Genomic DNA, 23874 nt, shown 5'->3' on the forward strand with positions numbered 1-23874 from the left:
ACATGTGTGTGTGTATGTGTGCAATGAAGTACATTATCAACAATGGAAATGTAGAATTACTTCTTAGTGCACCATTCCACTTACCTAAGGATTTGAAGCTGGTATGCCAACAGTAGGTGAGGACAATAACCCACATGCCACATGCAATCATGAAGTAATAGATGCAAATGAACACTGCAACACATGACAAATTCTCACCAGAACTGTAAAGAAAATGAACTTAAGTTTTTGTCAATATAAATTGAATCTGTTATTACCATTTCATCAAAGGAAGATCCCAGAGCACCACACAATGCAATGAGTCAAATGCCCTGTTGAAACTCACATTGCAACTCCACTAGTGCTAGGATCTGATCAGTTGTTGACTTACTGGGCCTGACATTCCTTGTATTACAATGGCCTTCAACATGCTCAGTGATTCCCCTGATATGCCACTCCTTATTCATCCTTATTTGAAAATTACTTCAATACTGTAACACCTGTTTAAGAAGTCATGTCTGCCATGCATCAAGACATACCTTGGCTCTGCCTGCCGAAGAGTTCCATCTTTGCGGCATGTAATGTCCTCTCTTGCCCCTGCTTGGAACTGTACCATAAAGCCAATTGAAGCAACCAGCAAACAACCATTGATATAAAATATGATAAGTGCTGGATATTTACTAGCTGACTTCCAGTCAATGAGGTAGGTTATCTGAAAAAGAGAAATCATATGATATTAAATGTTATGTAATGTTATACATATCCATTATAATCATAACTCCAAGTTCTCATGAAATATATATACATGCACACACACAAATACACTATACATGATTTTAAGAATAATCTGGATGTGGAGAGATAAGAAAACAGGTCACTACGAGCATAGCTCTCATCCCGTAAAATACAACTAGGTAAATACTTCAAAAAGATCTAGGCAGTATATATGTCTGAAGTACAACTGGAAATAACGCAACACAACCATCATTGAATTCTTCAACAAAAAGTGAAGCAATTACAAAGGCAAATTGAGGAGAACATTTTTTTTGGAGTGATGAAAAAGAATAACCTGTCACCAGACAAACATATCAGCAAGATTGTGGGAGAGACAAATAGATTACTGAAGAACATAAAATTAGTTTCCAACTATATGGCAGAAGAAATGATAAAAAAAGAAAAGAAAGAAAGAAAGAAAGAAAAAGTCTATTCCAACCTAGATTGGAATATTCAGCAATAGCATGGTCCCCACACAAGGATATTAGCAAGCTCAAGAGAATGCAAATGGCAGTGACCAACATGGGTGAAACACCTTAAATGCAATCATCACAGAACTTATTGAAGTACAATAATTGCTGAAAATATTTGAATGATCAAACCATATCACACAAAAACATCCTTATTTAGGTAAATAAACCTAATCAACCCAAGCAGAATAAGAAACTAGGTGAACAATTAGCATTTGCTATCCCTGAAGAAGAGCAGGTAGTCTACCTGTGAAAACATCAATATCAAATCAATACCAAACATACCACAGTGAGAGCTACAAATGCCAAGCTGATGCCTCCAACTATTCCAATGTATCTACGCAGATCTTGATGTTCCTCTTCTGTAAACATTGGATTGCTACACTGAATACCACATCCTTTCACACCTTCATACCATGAATCTTCCTCTTCTGTTTCTACCAAGGGAGCTGCACATCTTCCAGATGTGTTGAATTTGAGTTCTCTCACACTGTTCTGAAAGTTGATTCAATATATTACATAAAAAGGACATCTTCAAAACAATGGCAATTATGACATAATAACACACACATCAGAAAATCACAAGAGCCAGTAAAGACAATAGAACTTACCCTACATAAATAGGTTGGTTGATAGATTTGTTTGCACTGAAGGAAGTCAGGCCATTTTCTTTCAAGCTCCACAAGTCGACAAGGAACTCTGGTAATGTTGCACATCTCCTGTTTCAATTAAACAAGATACATACTGTATTCATATACTAAAAGGCCCTCTTTCCCTTTATAAGGGGAATGGTCAGCTAACCCACCTTTCACCCATCCCCATCCAACACCCATTTGTCGTCCCTTTTATCTTACCTCCTTGGATAATGTGTTAGACCTCTGACTGACAGCTATTATCCTCCCAGATGAGAGCTCAGAATTTATATATGGCCTTACCTATGAGTAATGCTGTCACCTTATACAAACATACAAGTCCTTGCCCACCAACACTGGAGTGCCAGCTTGCAACATTGTGATGCTCTTCAGCCCTGGCCAGTGATTCAAACTCAGACAGCTGAATTAGAGTGTGAGTGTGTGTGTGTGGGGAGATATGTTCCATGTTTGTATTCACTCACACACACACAAACACCATACATGAATTTAAGAACTAGATGTTACAAGATACTAAGATGGGTCACCATGAGCATAGAGCTCTGAGCTCTCTTCTGGGAGGGAAATAGCTGTCAATCATGAGTCCAAACATGTGATCCAAGACCATGGTGAATCACACACATACACATTTTTCCCATAGTATGAATTATGTTTCTCCTCACCTGTGACGGGAGCTCAACAGAAGAATTGTGGCAGGGAGGAAAGAGAACTGAACATAGAAAGGGCTGAACTACTGCCCAACACCTTGGGATATTCTGTAGTGCCTTCCATACTTCCAACTGTTCCTGTAATTAGATATTAGCTTAGCATATTATAAAAGAATAACACAATAAAATCAATCATGAATTCAGGATAAGAATTATATGCACTCGAGATTAATAGATATAATACAAGAGAGATGTTTGGGCAGACGGTGCCTTTCTGGACCTACAAAAGGCATTTGATAAGGTACCACACAAGAAACTAATAAGGAAAATAGAGTCTGGGTGGCATCAGAGGAAAATTATTAAAATGGATGAAAGACTTCCTGACTGGGAGGAAAATGAGAGTAGTAATTAGAGATAAATTCTCAAATTGGGAAGAAATGATAAATGGTGTCATGCAGGGATCAGTACTGGTCCTGATCATGATTGCCATATACATAAATGACATGGATGAAGGAGTAGTGTTATATGAATTTCTTTGCAGACGACGCAAAAATACTAAAGAAAGTAAAAACAGAGGAGGATTGCAACTCATTACAACAAGACTTGGACAAGATCTGGAAATGGACTCAAAAGTGGGAAGTGAAATTCAATATCAAGAAATGTAGTATAATGGAATTTGGAAAAAGTAAGAACAGAATATCAAGAGATTATAAAATTGGTGAAGAAGAGGTCAAAAAGGTAAACTTGGAAAAAGACCTTGGAGTGATGATCAGCAAAGATATGACAGCGAACAAACATATTAATAAAATAGTCGGAGAAACCTACAATTTATTGAGGTCAATAAAAATGGCATTTGTCTATTTGGATGGGGGAAAAAGCCTTTGGTATATGTATGTATGTAATAAGACCAAAACTCAAGTACGCATCAACACTATGGACACCCAGCACTAAAAATAATATAAAAAAATTAGAAAGAATACAAAGAGCAACAACAAAACTGGCACCAGCTCTTTCCAAAATGACATATGAACAAAGATTGTCCAAATTAGTATTACCAACTCTGGAACAAAGAAGGGAAAGAGGAGACCTACTATCTATAGAATTATGAAAGGAATGGCAATCTTAGATAAGAATGATTTATTGAAATGGGACAATGGAAAAACAAGAGGACACGAAAAGAAACTCAAAAAAGATAATTACAGAAGAGATCTGGAGGAGAAAAAAAAAAAAAAAAAAAAAAAAAAAAAAAAAGAGCTTCCCACACAGTGTGACACATACCTGGAACAAATAAGACAAAGAAACAGTGTGTGCAAACACTATTCAAGATTTTAAGAAAAAAACTTAATGCCGAAAGATACAATGATTGGTCACCACGAGCAGAGCTCCCTTCCTGTATATTTTATATATATATATGTACATATGTGTGTATGTAAAGATTGACAACATATGGAGGTGTGGTGGCAAATAAAATGTTAAGGCTAAGTATGGAGTTTAAATCAGTACAAGAAATTTTGACCTCTTTTTCTGTCTGCTGAAGAAAGTCCAAGAGGTCAAAATGTCTGGTACTGTATAAAACTCCATACTCTAGCCTTCCATTTCATTTACCACCTCACCTCCAGACACACACACACACACACATATATATATGAATATGTATGTATGTGTGTGTGTGTATATATATATATATATATATATATATATATATATACATATATATATATATATATATATATATATATATATATGCAGAAAGATCACTATTAACAACACGTGATCCACAAATTTTGCTGGTAACCACTAAGGAAATCGGAAGAAAACAGTATATCCCAAGCGCTTTCGTGTAATTCACATCTTCAGGGGAATACGAAGATGTGAATTACACGAATACGAAGATGTGAATTACACGAAAGCGCTTGGGATATACTGTTTTCTTCCGATTTCCTTAGTGGTTACCAGCAAAATATATATATATATATATATATATATATATAGCCAAGAAAAGACAGAGGGAGGGGTGGTGAATAGGAGTGAAGTATGTGGGGATGAAATGGGTGGGAGCAGATTTATGCTTTTAACTTTGGCTACCTCCCTTGTAAGGGGGATAAAGCCACTGGTATATGTATGCGTGTACATATATATACTATACATACATCAAGTGAAAGCACATACATGTACATGCATGCACACACAAACTGATAAATGGAAAAACAACTTACCCTTGCTTTTGCTTGGCTTTTAAAACCTGTTAACACCAAAGATGTGTGAGTATAAGGAAGTTTCACTCCTAGACATGTTTGCTCCTCCAGTGGAACACATTCAGCTGATTGATGACAAGCACTGACCTGCTAGTAAAGAAAAGCCAATTATTAAAACTTCTTTTATTTCTAACAACTTGGTAAACTTTGTACAAGTTACAATACAGGTATTTCAAGTTTTATCCAGTATGCCTGTAAGGTACGCGTACCAATGAAGACGCACTTGCCCTATGCAGACGCATTGGACACAAAAAAAACTTCTATCTGCCGATGGTGAATAGATAGGAGCATAATTATGGGTTCAAAAAATCACTTAACTATCCCCTCACAATGTGACATAGTCTTACCTTCCTAATCCAAATAGGTATGTGACTACAGGAAATGAAATTAAAAAAAGTACTGTTTATGAAAGAATCTTTTCATCTCCTGCAGTCATGTACCTATTTGGATTAGGAAGGTAAGACTATGTCACATTATGAGGGGATAGTTAAGTGATTTTTTGAGCCTATAATTATGCTCCTATCTATTCACCATCGGCAGATAGAAGTTTTTTGTGTCAAATGCGTCTCCATTGGTACGAGTACCCTAATAAAAGGGCTTCTTCCCCTTAACAAGGGAGGTAGCCAGCCAGGCTTATGCACCCTCCCTCACCCATCCACCTTTATTGCCTAGGTCAGAGGCAATGCAGCAAGACACAGCACCTCCACAGCAAGGCCCAATGCCCAAAGCTCCCCACATCTATATCCTGCTCTCTCCCTTCCCTGCTCACCAAACATTCCCCTTTTATCTAATGGCCCCTTCACACAATCCATTCATCCCATTCTGTCTTCCCCTCAAGTCCTCTCCATTCATCTCTGCTTTCCACATTTTTTTACTCATTTATAAGTTGAATAATTTGTTTACCAATATCAAGATTGAATATCATGATCCAGTTCATAGATCAACCAAGATGCATTTTATTCAATTAAGTTTTGAAAGTGATGGATGGGAATGGAATGGGTGGGGATGAAATGGGTGTTAGTGGATATATGCCTTTTGACTTTGGCTACCTCCCTGGTAAGAGGGAAAAAGCCCTTGGTATATAGATGGAGTTTTGAGGGGATTTGCCTGACTTGAATACAATTTTATAATCACTACATAACATACATAAGACTACTCCTAAATAGGTCAACACAGTTCTCATCACTTCCATCTGGGAACACTCAATCTGACATCTTTCCCTTGGCTCTATCAACTAGTCTAGTCTTTATATTAGTAATCTATATAGTATTTTGTCAATACTTTAACTGAAATGCAAAGATACTGCACATTGATCCTTTCCTTTATAGTATGTAAGATGCCAATGACCATCAGAGAAGCTCCGCAAGTTCAAAATCAAACTAAATACATACATATACCAAGGCCTTTTCCCCTTACAAGGGAGGTAGCCAAAAAGGGAAAGGCATAAAATCATTCCCACCCATTCCATCCCTGAATACACTCCACACCCCTCCACCCTCCCTCTTATCTTAGCACCTCTTGGATGACGGGTCATCCCTGCACCTTGTCCACTGCCCTGGGTCAGAAGCAGTGTCTCAAGACACAGCACATCCACAGCAAGGCCGCTTCATTAAATCGGCGACCCCCCCTCTCTGTCCCCCCATGCATAAAAGGAGAAGACAGGGAGAAATCCCTTCGGGCTGCATCAAATTTTGCTCATACATACTACCTCACCCCCCATCCCCCTGCCCATTCCACCTCATGCATCACAACATCATCCATATACAACCATTCTCCATTCACCTCTGTCTTCTGTCCTCTCCCGTCCTTCCTCAACAGACATTCCCCTCTTCCCCAAAGCCCCCTTCACCCCATCCATCCACCTCATCCTAGGACGTCCCCTCATCTTCACTCCCTCCACATCTGCCTTCCATACTTCTTTTACTAGTCTTTCTTCACTCATTCTTTCCATGTGTCCAAACCATCCTAATACTCTTTCATCAATCCTATCTCCCAGCTCCCTTTCCACCCCTGTTCTCCTCCTCACCTCCTCATTTCTCACTCTATCTAGCCTAGTAACCCCTATCATACTTCTCAGACACCTCATCTCAAACACATTCAAACTCCTTCTCTCTTCCTCTCTTATGTTCCATGTTTCTGCCTCATACAGTGCTGTTGGCACAATCACTCCTTCATACAGTCTCCTCTTAGCATCCATTCCCAAATGTCTATTCCTCATTACACTCTTTAATCCACCAAGGCATTTACTCACTTCTCTCAATCTACATTCTACCTCCACCGTCACTCCACCTTTTCCTGCCACATTTGCACCCAAGTATCTAAAACTATCCACTTCCTCCAGTCGCTCTCCCTTAATGCTCACTTCCAGTCTACTGCCACTTTCACCCCTTGTACATCTCATCACCTTACTTTTACCCACATTTATCTTTAGCTTTCTTCTATCACATACTCTCCCAAACTCTGTCACCAACTTCCTCAGTCCCTCCTCCGATCCTGCCACAAGCACAGTGTCGTCAGCAAACAACAGCTGGCTCACCTCCCACTTTTCTCCATTTTCTTTAACCATCTCCAATCCCTGACCCACTACCCTTGCATTTACCTCTTGCACTACCCCATCCATGTATAAGTTGAACAGCCAGGGCGACATAACGTATCCTTGACGAAGTTCCACCTTTACCTCGAACCACTCACTCTCTTCATTTCTAATCCTGACACAAGCTCTACTACTCTCATACAAACTCTTGACAGCTCCTAGAAGCTTTCCTCCTATCCCATATATCTGCATAACCTCCCACAGTGCCTTTCTGTCTACCCTATCATAAGCCTTTTTCAGATCCATAAAAGCCCAAAAAACATCCTTCCCCTTTCCTATAGCTTTCTCACATATCTGTCTTACCACAAAGATCTGATCTACACAACCTCTACCCGTCCTAAATCCACACTGTTCCTCACCAATTACTCCCTCTGTTCCTCTCCTAATCCTCTCAATCAAGATCCTCCCATAAGCCTTCCCAACTACACTTAACAAGCTAATCCCTCTGAAACTACTACATTCACACTAGCCCCCTTTTCCCTTGTAAAGTGGAACTATACAGGCACTCCTCCAGTCCTCTGGCACTCTACCCTCTCTCCAGCAAACATTAAATAACCTCACCAGCCAGTCCACCATCACTGTACCTCCTTTTTTTTTAGACATTCTGCATGGCATCTATCCAGACCAGGTGTCTTACCTGCTTTCATCATCTTAACAACTGCCTTCACTTCATCCTTCCTTATTTCTCCTCCATTTTCCTCACTCATCACTCTCATTTTCTTAGCATTTCCCACTGCAACTATCTTTCCCTCCCTATCCTCCTTCACATTTAGCAACTCCCTAAAATATTCTGCCCATCTTCCCCTTACTGCCTTCTCTTCCATTATCATCTCTCCATCTGCACCTTTTACCTTTTCTTCTCTACTTGATTCGCCTCCTCTTCCTCTTTTAATTTCTTTCCAAAACATCTTTTTATTACTTTCAAAATTTTGTCATACTCTTATCCCATTTCACATCTGCTCTCCTCTTTGCCTTTTGCTTTACTTCTCTTTTCTTTTCTTTGTACCTCTCATATGACTCCCTCGTCCTATTTTGTAACCAATCTGTGAAAGTTCGCTTCTTCTTTTCTACAACCTTCTTTGTTTCCTCATCCCATCATTCACTACCCTTCCTTCTATTTCCTCCTGTCCTTCTTGTTCCACACACCATCTTTGCACACTTTGTGACTCCCTCCTTGAACCATCCCCATTCCTCCTCCACACCTAGCTCTACTCTATCCTTCACTCCCTCCCACTCCTCCTTCAGCTTCTTCTTGTACTCCTCCTTTTCCTTTTCATTTAAAGAGTTCACTCTTAGCACCTCCCTACTTTTTGTCCCTAGCATCCTAATAACTTCATTCACATCTATCCAATACTTTCTCATTGACACTAATGACTTATAAGTTAAATGTTTGTCCCCCTTTGGATAGGGATTTCCCTAAACTTGCCAATCTTAGTTTGAATTATGTGCACATTCATTCACTACACAACCCACCATCATTTTTAGTCCTGTATTTTTCTTCTCATCTAACTTTTGAAATTTCTCCTACTAAATTCAAAATAATATCTTTAATTTTCAAATCAGATCCAATTTAGGTTGTTAAAGTATGATCATTGTCAATTTTTGGCTCTACCCTAAAAACCAATGCACCTACACACGAGCTCAGAATAATCTATATATTTTTAATTTTATCAAAGTTAATATATCTGCATATACAAATTTAATTTCAGGTAAATACAAGGAGCAGTATTCAACATTGGAGACTATATTGGATATAAATATATATATATATATATATTACAAGCAATATGAAAAACTAACATGGTATAAAACCAATAAGGTTCTTCAGTATTAGAATCTTATTTGTCTTATCACAGTTTTAAGTGACCTCACCACAGCCAGTCTGGGGACCCACTGTTTCCACACCTCTGCTCGCACTTCAGGTATTGAAGCTGATCAGTGATAGAGCTTGATGCAGCTCCCTGTGAAGTCGGGCCGTGTGGTATTGGAAAATCAACTATAACACACCTGTAACTTCCCATGCTGTACCAAATACTCACCCTGTGCAAGTTATTCAAAACTGATGAATATTGACTGTTTGGAGCAAGAGTGATGTGATCAGGTGGCTTAACACTATGCAATGCTTCACCAGCATCCACCTTGAAGTTCTTTCCAAAAATGGACATGTCTGTAAAATCATTGTGAGCTGACTGATTCTGGCCTCCTGTTGGCTGCAAGGGTGAATCAATTGATCCATCTTGAATCACTTGGCACTCTACTTTTGACACGTAATTTATAATGATCATCCACACAGAGGTCTGGAAGACCACCATCACTACCTAGAATGAAAATGAAAATGTTGGTTCATTATCGACATACAGTTCCCTCTCTATACTTCAGACACGAGTTCTGCATATTATACATTGGAGCACAAACAGATACATAAATGCACGAGTCTTACCATACTAAGTGTTCTGCCATCCACCAAACTCAAAAGGCTATTTCCGCTTCATGACTTCTGATGAACGAGCGAGGACCACCAAAGAAGACAACCACTCTTATGACAAATATTAACTTTTCGTAGACATAGAGTAAAACACTACATTTCGCTACATTCCTAGCATCAATGTGTAGTTGGATATCAATGGTATACACAAGAAAACATCCATTTTCCTATATACCTCTCTTAATTTTGTTTATGTCTCAACGTCTGATTTAACTGAAAAGTGGACCACACACAGTCTTTGTTTTGTGTTCGAATTCATTAGTGTAGTTTCTGTTCATCTATCATATGTTTCTCTTGCCATTTCAGAATATATCGGTTATACCATTAGGTTATTTTCCCATAAATTATATTTCTTAAATGGCAAAGCAAGGTAATAATAACAGACTTTTAATAATCTATGAGAGAAAGTTTATTGCACCCACTGAGATGAGCACGTTCGGACTAAGGGTTAAAGGCTGCTGCTGCCACCAGCCAAAGGTTCGTTTTGGCGAGCGTCATTTCACCCTCCTGTGGTTACCTCCTGTCCCTTCTCCTCTTCCTCCTCCTCCCCCTCCTTCTACTCCCAGAGGCGACGCTTGGGCCTCCCTAAACAAAGGCGACGCAGTGACAGGTGTTGAGACTTTAAAAGTCCCACGACAACCATAAAAGGCTCGCACAAGACACAAATCCTTCAAACCTTTCTCTGCACAATGTGACAGTTGAGCTCAACATTACTCCGAGAAAAAATTGGACAATAAGACATGGGAGCGAGGAGATTTTTCATCGTGAAAATCCTAGCCTCGAGAGGAACTGCTACCCGCATCATCCACATTTCTTGAAAGGCAATACTCGAGAAAACGGGCCTCAAGTTCCACAGAAAACGGGACGTCTCATTACTCGGTATTACTGAGTCGTTAGTGACTCAACGCTTCAGGAGATATTTTGACCGTCTTGAACTTTGAATATCGCGCTGCCTCCGTCCGAATGGCACGAAATAGCCCCGGGTCGGTCGGCCATCAGGTGTGTGGCGGAAGATTGTACGCATGGATATGGATGTTTGTTCTGTAAATTCTGAACACGCTTGATTCTCTCAGAAATGTGGGCACATGCCTACTCAACTGGTTTACGCCTTGTTCGTCTGACCGACTCTATGCATAGAGCAGAATCTGAGAGGAGGAGGGGAACAAAAGGAAAAGGAAGAAAAAAAAATGAAAAAGAAGGCGAAGAAAAAGAATTAAAAAAAAATAAAGAAGGCGAAGAAGACCACCAACAACTACAATAACAACGGCTGATTCGCCACATCTCTATATTTGTATTTGCGGTTTCTGATTATCTTCAGAGTTAAATGAATAGATGTTGTGGTTGTGTTGCTTTTCATCCAAGTAAAATAAAAATCACACTACTGCAGATTAGTGATTTATAAGAAACGTGAATTGTTATCATCTTTCTTTTCTCGTGATGCCCTCTTCATTTTATTGAAATCTAACAGTGCGTACATGGAGTGGGGTTTAGGAGAGCAGTTGACCCCTCCCCCCCTTAGAAAACCAGGATGTGTTTGAAGCTTTACCTGTTGTCACTTACTATTTCGATTAAAAATCAATTTTATTGTGGACGCCCCTGAGTGCGAACAATTCATTACATGATCAACCGAGGGCGTTAGTCATTTGACTTTGTTAAGGTCACCCCTATCTTACTCATTTTCTTTTGCGTGTTACATTCGGCAACTGATGGATGTAAACAAACTGAAGTTGTTACCTTGGTTATCCAGAGAGGCAGGGGATCTCGGGGCTAGCCCCTAACAATATTTAGTAGGGTATTTTTTTTATAAGAATATGGCATCCTTTGCTAACCAGTCCTCAAATACACAGGAAAGACTCTATGTTATGCTGGAGAAGTTGCAGAAAATGGCAAGGGAAATTCCACCGTAAGTCACTAAGTGTGCAGAAGTGATAAGGTCAATTGGGATTGCAAGATAATTGATTGTGACAGTGTGACAACAAACCCAGATTTAATTGATCAACTTGATAAGTCCTACTTTGGTATTTATAGGATCTTGCACTAAGCAATGCTGGCATTGAAAATTTTTGAGCTAAAGGAAATTATTTTTTAAAATTATGGCCTATGGGTTTTGGAAACTGACAAAGTTGATAGGAAGGCATTTGAGAGGTGGAGAGGTATGTGAGAGGGTGAGGGAATTATTTTTCACTATGAGTAGAACTTGTGTTAGGATAGTGGTGTTGGGTTGTGCATTATCACCAAGAATATTCAATATGCACACCCAGAATATCTCTCAATTTCATCCACTTCATTGATTGATCTGAATATTTCAATCACCACTATCATGTCACTACAGTCTTTTTTTTCTTCTAATATTCCTTCATACTGGATTTAACATAAATGGATTTTTCTGTCATACGACACTGCTTCTGACCCAGGGCAGTGGACAAGGTGCAGGGATGACCCGTCATCTAGGAGGTGCTCAGATAAGAGGGAGGGTGGAGGGGTGTGGAGTGTATTCAGGGATGGAATGGGTGGAAAATATTTTATGCCTTTCCCTTTTTGGCTACCTCCCTTGTAAGGGGGAAAGCCTTGGTATATGTATGTATGTATTTATTTTCCTTCTTTATGGAACATTTATATGATGGTATCTTGATCATTACATTTGAAACATCATCATTTGATATATTTGCTTCTAGTAAATATAGTATAAATTAGAATAAAATTATAAGAGGACAGAAACACTCAAAATATATATATATAATGAAGCAAAGATAGCAGTGTTAAGCACATTTATCCCAGCCCTCTAAGATACACAGGTGAGATCAAATTATGCTGAAATATTTTTGTCCTTGCAGGAAATATCAGCAACGTCTTCCATATGATTTGTTGTCATCTTTAGCCCATGTCCTGCTGGATCAAACTGTCTTTGAGATTGTTCGGGAACTGGCTGAACTTCAGCATATGACAGAAAAGCATTTGCATCAGCAACGATCTCAACTTGTTAACAAACAAAAAGGTATATTCCCACTAAGGATTCAAATGTTTCCCATATATTGACCGAAAGATGATTGTTCATTGTGAATGGAACTAAGATAAGGATATTTTGATGCTCCATAAAAGAGAATTGGGGCAACAGATTGTTTGACATCTGTCCTTCTGGAAGTCCTTATGGTGGTATAATTAAGAAAAATTCTTGCCTTATATAAATCTTATATAAATCTTTGGAAGGGAAAGATTTATATAAGGAAAGATTTTTGTTAAGAATACCACTGTAAGATTCTTAGTGGTATTCTTAAAAAATACTTTCCTTATATAAATCTTTCCCTTCCAAGGATTTATATAAGGAAAGATTTTTTTTCTTTTTTAGGAATACCACTGTTAGTCCTTTCTAGTAGGCTTCATGTAAGTTCTTTAACATATTGTAATAGTTACTTTTCCTCCTCTTGTCATCCAAACTGAATTCAGTTTTGTTTGCAGCAGTATGCATATATATATATATTGTTATGCCATGTCTAGTTATCATAACTGTGTGCTTACAGAAAATTATTTATATATAGAGAAATAAAATTTGCTACTTGTATTCCAATAGTTGATAAAGAGAAAATTCTAAAGACACAAAAAGAAGATGTGTCTGCAGCAGCAAGACAAGGAAAGACCCATGTAGCAGTTCGTCTACCACATCAACATGAGGAGCAGTTAAAGCAAATGGACACTGAGCAGCAACAGCAGCTGGCAAAATGTGATGCTAGAATCCTACATATCCTTGATCAAAAGGTATTCATTTGGAGGTCTCCTGTATCCAACACTTAATTTTTAATGTTTTGGTGGACTGTTTCATTTTTTTTATAAGAGCTTAGCTTCCACTAAACACAAGTTATCAGGCTTATTTATCATCAAGTCATCATTTCTGACCTGACCATTAGTAAACCATCCACATGAATATAGGCTACTTTTAGTTTTTTCTATTGTTCCCTGTATTATATCACCCTCTTGTCTTCCTCAATATCATATCTTCATATGTGTATTTACCTAACTAGTATATAGGATAGGAGCAATACTCATTGGGTCATGTCTCCTATTTTCCAATTTATCATTAGTAGCCTTAAGTTCCTGTACAGTTCCAACTTAATCTATATCCTTGATCTATATTCAGATTTGAGTTCATGTATTTTTCCAGCTATTCCAAATATTTATGCATCTATATGGAAAACTGTATTTCTTATCATCCTTTAGAAATGTAGTCTTCCTTAATTTGTTCTCATAACCTCTTAAAGCCCTCATATCAAGAGATCTTTTCTGTCAGTGTAATCCATTCCCTTTAGCAACCCGAATACTGTAATAATTAAAGTGATGTACATTTGTGTTTATTTACTTAATTGTATTCACCAAATACTGTAATCATACTGTGTGTCTACCTTATTGTTGTACATACAGGAAAGGAGCAACATTCATTGGGTCCCATTTACACTCTAATTTATCATACCTAGCCTCAAGTTCATGTGCAGTTCCAACTTGGTTTATATAATTAATTTGAGAGAAGCGAGTAAATGCCTTGGGGGATTAAAAAGTGTAATGAGAAATAAACATTTGGGAATGGATGCTAAGAGGAGATTGTATGAAGGAGTGATTGTGCTGACAGCACTGTATGGGGCAGAAACATGGAACATAAGAGAGGAGGAGTTTGAATGTGTTTGAGATGAGGTACCTGAGAAGTATGATAGGGGTTAATAGGCTGGATAGAGTGAGAAATGAGGAGGTGAGGAGGAGAACAGGGGTGGAAAGGGAGTTGGGAGATAGGGTGGATGAAAGAGTATTGATATGGTTCGGACACATGGAAAGAATGAGTGAAGAAAGACTAGTAAAAGAGGTGTGGAAGGAAGAGGTGGAAGGAGTGAACATGAGGGGTCAACCTAGGATGAGATGGATGGATGGGGTAAAAGGGGCATTGGGAAAGAGGAGAATGTCTGTTGAGGAAGGACAGGAGAGGACAGAAGATAGGGGTTAGTGGAGAATGGTTGTATATGGATGATACTGTGATGCATGAGGGGGAGGGGAGGGGAGTATGTATGAGAAATAAATTGATGCAGCCCGAAGGGATTTCTCCCAATCTCCTTTTCTGCATGAGGGGATGGAGAGGGTGGGTCACTGATTTAATGAAGCGGCCTTGCTGTGAATGTGCTGTCTTGCGACACTGCTTCTGACCCAGGGCAGTGGGTGAGATGCAGCGATGACCCATCATCCAGGAGGTGCCAAGATAAGATAGAGGGAATGGGGTGGATGGGAGTGGAGTATGTTGGGGATGGAATGGGTGGGAGTGGATTTTATGCCTTTGTTTTTTGGCTACCTCCCTTATAAGGGGGAAAAATTTGGTATATGTATGTATGTATATCTAGATTTAAATTCATGTAATGATCTAGTTTGGCTATACCACCTAAGCTGTTCCAAATACTTATGCATCTACATACATACATACATATACCAAGGCTTTTTCCCACTTACAAGGGAGGTAGCCAAAAAGGAAAAGGCATAAAATCATTCCCACCCATTCCATCCCTGAATACACTCCACACCCCTCCACCCTCCCTCTTATCTTAGCACCTCCCGGATGACGGGTCATCCCTACACCTTGTCCACTGCCCTGGGTCAGAAGCAGTGTTGCAAGACACAGCACATCCACAGCAAGGCCGCTTCATTAAATAGCGACCCCCCTCTCCATCCCCCCATGCATAAAAGAAGACAGGGAGAAACCCCTTCGGGCTGCGTCAAAATTTTGCTCACACATACTACCTCACCCCCCATCCCCCTGCCCATTCCACCTCATGCATCACCACATCATCCATATACAACCATTCTCCATTCACCCCTGTCTTATGCATCTACAATGAAAATGTATCTTTTCACATCTTTTATACATGCAGTCTTTCTTAATTTGTTCTCATTACCTCTTAGATCCTTCCTATCCTGAATCAAGAGATCTTTTCTGTGAGAGTGTGTGTGTACCTAATTGTAGTATACAGGAAAGGAGCAATGGTCATTGGATAGGATTAAGAGTTCTTGTATAGAACTATGTACTTATCATTTTCATCTGATGTTCTGTGGGGAGAATCTTGGTTTGTGTGTGCAGATGTATTTGTTTTGGTTTTGATGGAGTTCTGTTATTATTCTCATTGTTCTGTATAGTTTGTTGGGTATGTGTTTTCTTGATTGTTGAAACTATGCTGTGTAGTTGAATGTGGTTCTGAAGAACTGTTTGTAGATTATGATTAGTTTCTTTCTGTTAACCATTAACATTTACAATATCATTACAGGTTAAGGAACAGCAGTCAACTTTGGAACAAGTGGGAGTTCCAGGATTTAAAGTGACAAGCAATCGTGTTGAAATTAAGATTCAAATGTACATTTTAGGATTCATTGTTAAGCTAGGAGGTTTCAAAGTACCACCTTGATGTTGGTGTTTTAACTGAAAGCACCATTCTGGATTATTTAAGGATTCAAATGTAATATATTTTGCTAGTAATTTTTATTTATTTTGTACGAGATGTATGACATGTTATTAAATATTTACTGTGTTTAAAGTGTTTATCATACATCCTTGTTATTATCAGGGTATTATAGAGCTGCACCTGCCCACAGGCACCACTCTGACAAGAGGATGGAACAATATCTTCATCACTTACACAGTCACAATTCACCAACCCACACCTTCACCCGGAGGTACAACCCTGAGGGGGTTTCAGAACAGCCCCAAAATTCACTCATCCTTCAGACCATACAAAACAAAGCCCTAAAGACAATTACAGGCTGCACAAATACAACACCTACAGACCATGTACACTATGAAACAAGAGTCCTCAAAGTCAAGGATCACTTTGACTTGAGAGGCACACAAACATTTGCCGCAGCCTCCACAAACACAGCACACCCATTATACTACATAGCAGAACACCCACACACACTAAAAAACATCAAAACAATACCCAAATACAGGTTTCCCTCACTATTCGAGGGTTTGATATCGGATATTTCATTTATATGATCCTTTTTGAAATGATACCACTCACTTGTTTTTCAATGTAGGCACTCAATTATATGATCACTAAACCATAAACAAACACACCACTATGGTGTTCCTCAGGGAGACAAAACTGCTCAGCCAGACAGTCTAGGGAATGACAACAGCTATAAAAATAGCAATCTGGTGCTACTCTTGTGCATCCTAGATCCATCTGATATGTGTCATGCTTGTTAGCACCAGTCAGAACACAGGAAACTGGACCTACACTCAAACATACACACCAAGATCCGCACCCACAAGCACACCAACACAAAACAAACCATCCCTGAACATGTTGCAAGTGAGCATAGATAAAGTCATGAACAAGTACAATGCTGGGGCAGTTCTTGCACAGATATACTGTGCACATTGCTCCTTTATAGGAGGCTAAGTTAATGCTGTAGACCATGCTGCATGAAGTCACAAAATGAGGTGCAGTTGGGAAGGATGGGGCATGGCAAAGTGGTGGACCTGTAACGCTGGAACACAAGGGTATACTTTTTTTCCAAAACAAGGGAAGCTGGGTAATTACTCATATACTACCATTATCCAAACTTTCCAAGAATTTTGTCATTTTGCCCAAACCAGTAGCAGTATGAACTGCTGCTGCTAGATATTAGGTGTGTATTTTGGCTGCCAGTCTGCCAAGCATCATCTTTGTGAGTGCACATTTTTGTCAGTTTTTTGTTTTGTTTTCATAATAACATGTTCTTCTTTGTAAATTCTTTTGAATGCCAATCAATGAAATCATTGGGATGAGGTGTGCACTGAGTTGCAAGCAACAGTTCTGGTTGACCCAAAATTCCTGTACATAGTCATGGGTGGTTATGACCCTGAAATAAAGCAACAATCTTCACAGTGGAAGACTCCATTCTCTCTATGCCCCCCCCCCCAAAAAAAAATGTGCCAAGTTTGCGACATCATATCAATAGCGATTTTTTTTTTTAACATATATGGAGACATAGGGAACTTGCTCAACATGGTCAGAGTGTTGTGGGGAACATTTTGAGAAAACTGAGGGAAAATGTTAGGTGCAGATGGCCTTGGCCTGAGATGTGGAAGAAATGAGACTGGTTGCTTCACCATGACAGTACACCTGTGCACATCTCACTGCAATTTCTACCTCTTCCCTAAAATGAAAGTCCAGTTGAAATGTGGCATTTTAGCACCACTAAAGAGGTCCAAGTGGAATTGCAGCTAATTGTGAATACACTATAGCCAGCATATTTCCAGCAGTGCTTCCAATAATGGGGAAATCACTGGAATTGTATAGAAGCCCGAGGTGACCACTTCGAAGATGACAGTGGAAATTAGGATTTTAAGCAATTTTTCTGATTTTTTAAATAAATTCTCAGAAGTTCTGGGTAGTGGTGGCTTACTATGTATGAAAAAAGCAACATGCATCTGCATACCACTGTAAGTACCATGCGGTTAGCTGGGCTCGCATTGTATTGACCACGTGGGCACGATCTGACACACACCCCCTATGAAAGAAATAGAAGTAACAAAGAATGAAATAATGAAACACTTGAGTAATCTTGATGTCAGAAAATTGCATGGACCAGATGAAATACCAAACTGGATTTTGAAAGAATGCAGGAATGAACTGGCAGACAAAATACAAAGCATAATAAACAGTTCCTTGAAAGAAGGAAAAGTTCCTAAAGATTGGAAAAGAGCAAATATAGTACCTATATACAAAGGAGGAAATAAAGAAGACCCTACTAACTATAGACCAGTCTCTCTAACAAGTACAATAGCAAAAAATCTGTGAAAGAATTATCAAAAGTAGATGGGTAAAGTACTTAGAAAAAACAACGTACTAAATCCAAGGCAGTTTGGATTCAGACAAGGACGATCATGCATCACCAATCTAATATGTTTCTATTCAAGGCTAATAGATATAATACAAGAAAGAGATGGATGGGCTGATTGTGCATTTCTAGACCTAAAAAAAGCTTTTGACAAAGTACCACATAAGAAGTTACTTAAAGGTCAGATATCAACAGATATACCATTCGCTAAAAATCATCGTATTGCTCGAAAAAGTACTTTTTAAAAGCATACAAATAAAGTTTTTACCTGTTACAGAAGAATTTATTCAGAAAATTCACTTTTAATTTCGCCTCACATACCACTTTTCCGAAGTCGAGATGTTCTAGTCGATTTGTAATTAGTACCAGTAATCGCCGCTAGATGAACCGGCGGTGACGTCACAGTTGCCAAACAATCGGACAAAGAGACACACGCTGTACTTCAGCTCAGTCATTCCAATCGAGTTATTCATCTTCATGTTCGTTTTTAATCCAAATTTGTTCGCAAAAATGGCTCATTGTGCATTCCAATTCGGAAGGATAGTATGTATGGTGGAAGAAGAAGAGGAAGAGGAGTTTGATATCGCCGAACATCGCATTGTAAAGCCTTACCAGTTCGAACCGATAATAGGACAGCCCGTTTCTTTGTCGGAATACAGTGCAAGTGAAGATGAAGAAAGTGGTGAACAAAATAGCGAAGAAGAAGGGGAAAGCGATTTGTCAGATTCAGAACCCGAGACCACGGGGGAGGAGACGGAATTCGACGGCGACGTTGATTTAGACGGTGCCGAGAATCAAGATGGGCCTACCACCCCTCCTAGACGCAAACGCAAAAGATCTGACCAGTCTCATAGGATTGGGAATACCAACTGGTAAGAAATTCAGTGCATTGTTCCTTATTTAGGCTATCATTGCAAGCATGGGATGGGGTCCTTTGTTTTTAAGTAGACGATTTAGGCCCCTATTTCGATTGTAGTCTAGGCCTACATGATGGTATAAGCCTACCAATAAATTTTTGCTCTTTTTTCCAAACTTTTAATTTCAGAAGATTGAGGACATAAGCCTGGGGCCAGCCTCTGCACCGAGGTCCTTCCAAGTCCAGCTCAACCTTTTATTTCATTTGTAGATAAATTAACTTTTTTATTTCCAGGTGTACATGCGGACACTGCCTACCCATGCAAACAGCGAAAGAAAGTGTTTGTTGCAATGAGATGCAGCAGGTCGCAGAGAAATTAGATGAAAAGGGTAACTGCATTATAGACCATGAAGGATTTCAAGTAAATTGCTTAAATGAGCATGTGCTGGAAACAAGTTTCTGGGAATTTCTGCAGAAGCATGGGCCCATAGGTGATGAAGAACCAATGCATGAGTAAGAATCATTTGTCAGTCTCTCTAAAATTCCAAGCATGGGGGGAAAAATAAATGATATGAATTGCCTTGTGGCCATTTCTTCCTGCAAGATCGAGATTATTCATTTAAAATACGACACACGACTGACAATGTAAAGGCGATACAATGCACTCTCAGAATAACAATATTGTTTGGCAACTGTGACGTCACGAACGCGGAATTCCCCGAACGTTCCCGAAGCGCACGGGCGGGTTGTTTCGAACAGCAGACGACGCAATGAGATGAAGACAAACAACTGTTTTTGCCAAATTTTGCATTGTCAGTCGTGTATACACCACTGGACCCAGCATCGACGCCACCTCGATAGGGAGACTATGGTAAAAAACACCGAAGTTGTGGCAAAAGAAGAGGACCCTCAGCGCTTGGCTATCTTGGAAGCCATATGGATAAAGGAGCTGCAACCTGCCATTAATAGGCAGGTAAATGATTTCGCCCTCCTCCCTAGCATGAAACCTGTTCGGAGGAGCCAGATGGACAATCCCAAGACATCGGGCTCTCCTTCCCAGAGGCTCCCCATTCCCCGCGAAAGGGAAGAACTTCCTACCATACGTCGTTCCCAAAGACTGAGAAGCAGATTGGCGCCAAACCCGGGAGTGACCTCCCCGAGTACCATTTCCGCCAACTTGTGATCTCTCCCAGTGTTTGTGGTCCTGCGTGTGACTTCCCCCAGTTGCAACACGGTGACTTCTCCCCGTGCTTCCCATTTCATTTAAAATATGCTCCCTTTCCCTTTCTTTTCACTTCAACTGAGGATGCAGAAAGATCTGCGAAACGTCTTGATAACTATTTTGTTGTGCTTGTATTTTGTTTTTTGCTGTATTTCTTGTATTAATTTCTTGTATTGTGTTTATTGTGTACTATACTTTTGTGTATATTATAACTTTTGTGTTTCCTATGAATTTTGGAAATCTGATTTACTCCCTTTCCCCCTACCAAAAATCTACTTTTCGCAAGCTTGAGAGCTCACGGAAAAAACTAATCAATAATTCTTTTGCTGTCGTTTTTAACAGAATATGCCTCAGAGAGAATCTCCTGCCACGCTTCACCAATATATATATATATATATATATATATATATATATATATATATATATATATATATATATATATATATAACATATATATATATATGGGAAAGGGGGTTGGGAGATAGGGCTGATGAAAGAGTATTAGGATGGTTTGGACACATGGAAAGAATGAGTGAAGAAAGACTAGTAAAAGAGGTATGGAAGGCAGATGTGGGGGGAGTGAACATGAAGGGACGTCCTAGGATGAGGTGGATGGATGGGGTGAAGGGGGCTTTGGGGAAGAGGGGAATGTCTGTTGAGGAAGGACGGGAGAGGACAGAAGACAGGGGTGAATGGAGAATGGTTGTATATGGATGATGTGATGCATGAGGTGGAATGGGTAGGGGGATGGGGGTGAGGTAGTATGTGTGAGAAAAATTTGACGCAGCCCGAAGGGATTTCTCCCCGTCTTCTCCTTTTTTGCATGGGGGGACAGAGAGGGGGGTCGCCGATTTAATGAAGCGGCCTTGCTGTGGATGATAGCGTAGTTGGTTAGTTACTGCGGCACTTGTCATGTGATCGCTGAGTTCGAGTCCTCGGCAGTACCGCATTTCAATTTCTGCATGTGGCCCCATTGGGTCTCCCGATGTTGATGGCTTAGAATTAAAGTGCATTGTGGTTGTTAAAATGTATCTCTAATCACTGGTATCCATTCAGTGTTGTACATACATACACACACACACACACACACACACACTTCAACGAACGGACGGCTTGGAGAACGTTCTGAAGAAAAGTGAAGTTTCGTGGATCCCAAAGCAAAGGAAGTGCCTATTGTATTTACAGGGTAGGGGGGAAATTGCTCGTGGGGTAGTGGGAAAGTAGGGAAAGAAGAGAAGGGGAGGGATTGCTGAGGGAAATGGAAGGAAATGAGGAAGGAGAAGACTTGGCCCAGGCAGACAAACGAAATGTAAACACCAAAAAACGGCCCCCCGACCAGCTGAGCGACGACGAAATGTCTAATAAAAATGTAAAGATTAGAAGTATAGATAAGAGCAATACAGTAGAAAGTGATGAGAATATTTTCCAGGGATTTAAAGAGGGTGTGGGGGGGGGGACACAAACCGAAAGCAGCCTCATGGGAGTAGAGTGAACATAAAAGTATGTTAGAGGACACAAAGATAACATTAAATAAAATAATGGAGGAAGAATAGTTATGATGGGCGACTCTAATTGCAAAGAAATCTGCTGGGAAGAAATGACAGTAAAGGGTGGAGACGGCTCATGGGGAAACGCTCTACTTGAGATGATTACTGACCATACAATGACACAATGGATACAGGAGAACACTAGGTATAGAAATGAAGAAGAACCATCGAGACTAGACTTAATAATTACATCTGAACCTAGAATAGTGGACAAGATTGAATATAAAACACCAATAAGTAAAAGTGACCACATATTGATTGAACTGGAACTTAATGAAGAAAAATATATGAAAAGAAATTAACAATATAGAAAAGGAAGTATGATGTATGAAAAAACAAACTTTGATAAAATAAGAGAATTCTTTCAACAAGAAAAATGGGAAGAAATATACAAAGAAGAAACAACAGTGGAAGAGAAATGGAATATTTTGAAAAAAAATTACAAAAAAAGAGTGGAAAAGTATGTCCCAAGACAAAAACAAGAAAAAGAATATGTAAAATGCTGGTACAACAAAAGTTGTAGGGAGTTAAAAGACAAAAGAGACAAAGCTTGGACCAGATGGAAAAAAGACAGACCTGAAAAATGGAAAATATATACCGGTTATAGAAATGAATATGTACAAGCATGCAGAGAGGAAAAGAGAAAATATGAAAAAGATGTCATAGAAAAGTGTAAAGATCAACCAAAACTATTCTACAGATTTGTAAACAATAAACTGAAAAACAAACAAGACTTGGAGAAATTAAGACAAGGGGGAGTTGAATACACTGAGGAAATGGAAATGGCGGAAATTATGAACAAACATTTTAAATCAGTGTTTACAAGGGAGAACATACAACCTGAAGAGATCGAATGGAAAGAGAAAGTCCCCCCTATGGAAGAAATAGAAGTAACAAAGAATGAAATATTGACACACTTGAGTAATCTTGATATCAGAAAATCGCATGGACCAGATGAAATAGCAAACTGGATTCTGAAAGAATGCAGGAATGAACTGGCAGACAAAATACATAGCATACTAAACAGTTCCTTGAAAGAAGGAAAATTTCCAGAAGATTGGAAAAAAAGCAAATATAGTACCTATATATAAAGGAGGAAATAAAGAAGAACCTACCAACTATAGACCAGTCTCTCTAACAAGTACAATAGCAAAAATTTGTGAAAGAATTATCAAAAGTAGATGGGTAAAATATTTAGAAAAAAACAAAGTGTTAAATCCAAGGCAATCTGGATTCAGACAAGGACGATCATGCGTCACCAATTTAATATGTTTTTATTCAAGGCTAATAGATATAATACAAGAAAGAGATGGATGGGCGGACTGTGCATTTCTAGACCTAAAGAAAGCTTTTGACAAAGTACCACATAAGAAGTTGCTTAAGAAATTAGAAACTGAAGGAGGAATACAGGGCAAACTGCTAAATTGGATGGAAGACTTTTTGCAAGAAAGAATAATGAGAGTAGTGATAAGAGACCAACACTCAAAATGGGATAAAGTAATAAGCGGTGTTCCGCAGGGAACAGTACTGGCCCCAATAATGTTTGCTA

The 23874-nt window shown here is 39.2% G+C and overlaps 2 protein-coding genes across 3 annotated transcripts in view; one reads left to right on the forward strand and one right to left on the reverse strand.

Annotated features, from left to right (window-relative positions):
- Window positions 1-11452, reverse strand: part of smo (smoothened, frizzled class receptor) — a 29412-nt gene extending 17960 nt beyond the window's left edge. The window contains exons 1-8 of one of the 2 annotated variants that reach the window (XM_076200013.1): window positions 9809-11452; window positions 9408-9686; window positions 4737-4862; window positions 2536-2658; window positions 1835-1942; window positions 1509-1718; window positions 519-691; window positions 85-203 (exon numbers count right to left, since the gene is read on the reverse strand). In XM_076200013.1, coding sequence (XP_076056128.1) covers window positions 85-203; window positions 519-691; window positions 1509-1718; window positions 1835-1942; window positions 2536-2658; window positions 4737-4862; window positions 9408-9686; window positions 9809-9811 — 1141 coding nt within the window. In that variant the 5' untranslated portion in view covers window positions 9812-11452. Of the gene's footprint in view, window positions 1-84; window positions 204-518; window positions 692-1508; window positions 1719-1834; window positions 1943-2535; window positions 2659-4736; window positions 4866-9407; window positions 9687-9808 lie in introns of both variants that reach the window. The other variant, XM_076200012.1, reaches the window with a different exon arrangement.
- Window positions 11453-11536: 84 nt separating this feature from the next.
- gdl (gonadal protein gdl) lies at window positions 11537-16407 on the forward strand. Its single transcript, XM_076200014.1, has 4 exons — window positions 11537-11756; window positions 12688-12848; window positions 13422-13606; window positions 16141-16407. The coding sequence occupies exons 1-4, from the start codon at window positions 11665-11667 to the stop codon at window positions 16276-16278; spliced, it is 576 nt and encodes a 191-aa protein (XP_076056129.1). The 5' UTR covers window positions 11537-11664; the 3' UTR covers window positions 16279-16407.
- Window positions 16408-23874: the final 7467 nt, after the last annotated feature.

Source organism: Oratosquilla oratoria, chromosome 16 (assembly GCF_046742065.1).
Source record: "Oratosquilla oratoria isolate Oo_2021 chromosome 16, ASM4674206v1, whole genome shotgun sequence".
Lineage (NCBI taxonomy): Eukaryota > Metazoa > Arthropoda > Malacostraca > Stomatopoda > Squillidae > Oratosquilla > Oratosquilla oratoria.

Coding starts and splice junctions, on each gene's coding strand:
- gdl (XM_076200014.1), top strand. CDS start 11,665: ATGGCATCCTTTGCTAACCAGTCCTCAAATACACAGGAAAGACTCTAT. Junction 11,757..12,687: donor ATGGCAAGGGAAATTCCACC/GTAAGTCACTAA, acceptor TTGTCCTTGCAG/GAAATATCAGCAACGTCTTC. Junction 12,849..13,421: donor ACTTGTTAACAAACAAAAAG/GTATATTCCCAC, acceptor GTATTCCAATAG/TTGATAAAGAGAAAATTCTA.